Source organism: Austrofundulus limnaeus, unplaced genomic scaffold, assembly GCF_001266775.1.
Source record: "Austrofundulus limnaeus strain Quisiro unplaced genomic scaffold, Austrofundulus_limnaeus-1.0 Scaffold53, whole genome shotgun sequence".
Lineage (NCBI taxonomy): Eukaryota > Metazoa > Chordata > Actinopteri > Cyprinodontiformes > Rivulidae > Austrofundulus > Austrofundulus limnaeus.
This window is the reverse complement of record NW_013952455.1, coordinates 1,493,905-1,499,201: the sequence shown is the minus strand read 5'-3', so window position 1 is coordinate 1,499,201 and position 5,297 is coordinate 1,493,905. Positions and strand designations below refer to the sequence as shown.

General features: G+C 39.9%; 1 protein-coding gene across 6 annotated transcripts in view; it reads left to right on the top strand.

Moving 5' to 3' along the window:
* Positions 1-5,297, top strand: part of wizb (WIZ zinc finger b) — a 55,956-nt gene that overhangs the window by 9,107 nt on the left and 41,552 nt on the right. For 3 of the 6 annotated variants that reach the window (XM_014008862.1, XM_014008861.1, XM_014008863.1), the window contains exon 4: positions 1,137-1,212. The exons of 2 other annotated variants lie outside the window; for them this stretch is intronic. In XM_014008862.1, coding sequence (XP_013864316.1) covers positions 1,137-1,212 — 76 coding nt within the window. The remainder of the gene's footprint in view (positions 1-1,136; positions 1,213-5,297) is intronic. One more of the 6 variants, XM_014008864.1, reaches the window with a different exon arrangement.

Genomic DNA, 5,297 nt, shown 5'->3' with positions numbered 1-5,297 from the left:
GAACGTTCACACAAAAAGATCTGATTTTTTCAAAAAAATCGGAACTGAGCATTAAGACCTGCAGTGTGAACATAGCCTATGTTTCTCAGCTGGCCTGGGAACGCTTTGGGATTCCCCCAGAAGAACAGGCCCAAGTGGCTGGGGAGAGGGAAGTCTGGATCTCTCTGCTTAGGCTGCTTCCCCYGCGACCTGATCCCGGATAAGCAGAAGAAAATGGACGGATGGATGGCGTGTCTCTTATCTACAAGATCACGTGTCAAACTCAAGGCCCAAGGCCAAATGTGGCCTGTGGGTGTCTCCCATTTGGCGCGCCAAGGGCACTAAGTGGCAACATTCTGCACACAGTAAATATTGTCTCATATTGACTCTGAAGAATGTTCTATGAATCARCTGGGTTATATTAGTGCTTTAGAATTAGCTTTTCCTAAAATTTTCAGTGCGTTTAATGCTTTAGAATTAGGGGACCTAAATATTTGACTTAGTGCTTTAGGGTTAGTGCAACTAATATTTAGTTGCACTAACCCTGCCCACTACTGCACACTGTAATAATGATTAGATCCAAAATAAAACGTATGTGAGTAATGTAGTTATAAGCAATCTTTTATAGGTCGACATAAGTTGTTTAAAGGATTATAGTGTGACAGGACCGTTAGTAAAAAAAATAAAAAATTCATGGAAACTCCTCAAATTTGCAAAAATCACAAATAAACTCTGCAATTTGCTTTTGCTTTTTTTTTCTTCAGGAATTTTCTACGTAGAAGTTCCAAACGTGTGAAGGTGTTAATAGGCCATAATTATGAGATAACTGAGTCATGATTATTATTTTTTACTTACAGGATTTTTTTTAAGCACATCAGAGTTGTGGACTGGCTTGTCACAGCACATAATACTGCAGCTGCCTAAAAGATCAGAAAATCTAGATTTTTTTCCTAAAATCAGCTAAAACAGTGTACAGTAGTTTGCCGTACTCATCGTTGTCTTTCTGTTTTATAAATGTTTTTTTTTCAGTCTGCTTCTGCGCCTCACTCTTTCTGTAACCTGAGTATGAGCAGCAGCTTTTAACTGTGGATTTTACCTGTTGAGCTGTGAAGTGATGTTTCTGTGGTTGTGTGTTTTGTGTGCTTTGATGGTGTCAGAGGAGGAGCAACAGAACTTTTCTAACCCTCATGGTCTGGCTGCTCACAGCCCAGGATCTCCCTCAACTGGACTCAGGTGAGGAGGAGGTGCAGGAGATGCAAGGGGCGGAGTTTAAAGAGGATTTATTACATGTTTTTCTGTTGTGGGTGGGTTCTTCATTGTTTTRCATATGTGACACATGGCAAGGCAGTTTAGTAAGATGTAGGCAGCTTTAGTTCATTGGTTGAAGAATTTCATCCTTATCTGTGGGCCGATTGAAGGAAATGTCTGAACTATAATCGTAAAGAGTATTTTGAAGTACTTTTCTGAGCCATACCAACAACTAATGATGATTTTGACCAGAGAAGCCCTAAAGTGTTTCTAATTTCCTGCATGCTGGTAAAGCTATTTTCAATACCAGCTGGGAAATCCTGATATCTAAATATGGTTTGATGTTTCCAGTTTTAAATGATGAAAATAAWTTGTCCTTAGAATTAACCAAAAACAGATTTCAGACTGATTTTCAAGGGCTATTCCAGATCAGCAAGACAAATAAAACCAACCATATCACGACCATCTAGGTATCAAAATATAAGTTAAAAAGCTAGAGATCCTGAAATATGCTTGGTTAAGTTTGACTAAAGTGACTTAATCCCCGATTTGATGTGATGGATCATGTATATACAGTTACAGGTCAAAGTTAGTACACCATTATTTTTATTCTGGAGTAATAAAGATGATTTTGTTATCAGGTTTTCAAAAGCACTTAACAGATTCCACCAAAAATTGAGAAAAATACACAAATTTTCTTCTGGAAATTGAAATGACACTTGTGTAACTTCTGCATGCTCATRCAACTCTGGGAAAACATTGCTATGTTCACACAAAATTTCTGCAGATTTATTTATTATCTTACAATGTAGGCTATCGATCTGGTGAAAATTAATTCTTTTTTTTGTCTGCAGTCAGTCACAGTTTGGTTTTATAGGTCACCAAAGTTGTCTTGTAGTTTTCAAATTTTTAAACTCAAAGAATATAAATAGAATAAGTATTGTCACGAGTTTCTGGAACTTGTCTCTAATTCTTTTCTGAGAAGAACTTTATCTTGCATTTTTTATTGCGTTTAGATTTCCAAAGTTTGAAGTTTCTCACCAAACCCAGTACGTCTGCCTCACACACAGCTGTTAGRAAATTCCCAGTTTCAGTTTTCCTACCTGCAACTTGAACATGGTTAATTTAGTTGTAATGCAATTTCAAAACTTTGAACAGAAATAGAGAATGAAGTTAGCATTATTTTAGTTCTTAAACAGGCTTTTTTGTTTCTTAGCTCCAAAACAGTTTTAATGACATAATTAATTTTCTGTATATTCMGTTTCTGTGTGTGCTTTGGCAGCTTAATCCTTAATAAAATTATGTGTATTGACCCTTAGTGTGTGACGTCATGCTCTTCAGAAGGCCCACGCCGCCATGTCGGACGTCAAAACAACCTGTGCACAGGCATACCTGTTCAGATAGTTAAAAACAGAGTGGGTAGACAATGGGTCCTCACAATAACACCCCCCCCCCCCACACACACACACACACACACACTCCCACACACAATCCTGCAAGCAATCTAAGAAAACAAATATTTTCAACATAATAAATGACGGCTGATTTCTGAATCAGTTGATGAACAAACGTGAACTTTATGTTTATTTTTTATTCTGAACATGTTGACATTTTTTTCTTTTATTTTTTTTACTCGCTTCATGTTGCTCTAATTTTCCACAAGTTTGTGCTGTCTGAAAGAATACAACAGCWGTCGCTCCATTCAATACTCCCCTCCCTCACTTCCGATGTCTGTCATGGTGCCTCCACTTGATTAGGTGATGTACTGTAGTTGCAAAGGGTCAATTGTGCCAACAAAACACATATATATAGTTGTTGGCAAATTTGTAAAAGACAAACAAAACTGCTGAGTCATTCAGTTGTTTCTGAAATTTTTTTTAGTTCAAAATAATTGTTAAAAAAACTAATCAAACTGTCCTTGACAAATAAAAGATTGTGCCTTTAGAAAAGATTTGAAATAWTTGAACCAAAGGGACATGTTAAACCAAAGGGTTTTCTTTAATTAGCATCTGTGCAGGGTACAATGAAATCTCAAGACCATCAAGGCATGCTGGAATGAGATTTGCTGCCCAGTGTCAGAAAGATACTCCAGCAGGATAATGACAAAAAACTTGCAGCTAAGAACAAAAAATTAGATCATTCAGATCGCACCGAGCCTTTTAACCTCCGTGTTGAAGTGAAACTTGCTGAAACTGAGGGTTAGAGGTTCGATTTAAAGCCCAAAACGGACCCAAAATTTGGGTCAGGTTGGGCCAAAATTGTATGCCTGATGGTCGGGTCAGTTTGGGCTTCTGTGGTGCCTTTGCAATACAAACAGCACAGAGAATATAAACAAGAACGAACAATCTAAATTTGTGTTGATATATTCATTATAGTCTAAATAGAGGAGTAGGTAGTTCACCTCGTTGAGGAAAGAGAACGAAAGGTGSAGAAGTTAATACACACGTTGCTCTGCTCTGCTCAGATCTGATTAGCTTAAAAAACTCACATCGTGTCTTAAAAACAAAAGCACTTAGATGCCAACCACTGTGGACTTTTACCTACATCTTGACTCTCAGAAATCTGTAATTTTCACAAAACATTTGTTGTACTCTCACACAATACATCAAGGCTGGGGGGCGGGGTGTGCAGCCAACTGGACTGTCAGCAGTGGAGAGGCAGAGATAACAGTGTGAAAGTCTGCTGTGCTATACAAAAAAACCACAATAGGCAAAGTCTAAATATATATACACTCACCAGCCACTTTATTAGGCACACCTGTCCAACTGCYCATTAATGCAAATGTCAAATGAGCCAATCGCATGGCAGCAACTCAATGCATTTAGGCATGTAGACATGGCCAAGACGATCTGCTGCAGTTCAAACTGAGCGTCTTGGCCATGTCTACATGCCTAAATGCATTGAGTTGCTGCCATGGCCAAGACGATCTGCTGCAGTTCAAACCGAGCATCAGAATCGGAAGAAAGGTGATTTAAGTGMCTTTGAACGTGGCATGGTTGTTGGTGCCAGACAGACTGGTCTGAGTATTTCAGAAACTGCTGATCTACTGGGATTTTCACCCACAACCATCTCTAGGGTTTACAGAGRWTGGTCCGAAAAAGAAAAAACATCCAGTGAGTGGCAGTYCTGTGGGCACAAATGCCATGTCGATGCCAGAGATCAGAGGAGAATGGCCAGACTGGTTTGAGATGATAGAACAGCAACAGTAACTCAAATAACCACAACTGAGGAATGCAGAAGAGCATCTCTGAACACACAACACATCAAACCTTGAGGTGGATGGTCTACAGCAGTAGACGACCTCACCAGGTGCCAATCCTGTCAGCTAAGAACAGGAAACTGAGGCTACAATTCACACAGGCTCACTAAAATTTGACAATAGAAGATTGGAAAAACGTTGCTGGTCTGATGAGTCTCGATTTCTGCTGCGACATTCGGATGGTAGGGTCAGAATTTGGCATCAACAACATGAAAGCATGGATCCATCCTACCTTGTATCAACGGTTCAGACTGGTGGTGGAGGTGCAATGGTGTGGGAGATATTTTGCTGGGACACTTTGGGCCCATTAGTACCAACTTAGCATTGTGTCAATGCCACAGCCTACCTGAGTATTGTTGCTGACCATGTCCATCCATTTATGACCACAGTGTACCCATCTTCTGATGGCTACTTCCAGCATGATAATGCTCCATGTCATAAAGCGAGAATCATCTCAAACGGATTTCTTAAACACAACGAGTTCATAAAACTGGAATGGCCTCCACAGTTACCAGATCTCAATCCAATAGAGCATCTTTGGGATGTGGTGGAACGGGAGATTCGCATCATGGATGTGCAGCCGACAAATCTGGAGCAACCGTGTGATGCCATCATGTCAATATGGACCAAAATCTCTGAGGAATGCTTCCAGTACCTTGTTGAGTCTATGCCACGAAGCGTTGTCAGTTCTGAAGGGAAAAGGGGGTCCAACCTGGTACTAGCAAGGTGTACCTATAAAGTGGCCGTTGTGTGTGTGTGTGTGTGTGTGTGTGTGTGTGTGTGTGTGTGTGTGTGTGTGTGTGTGTGTGTG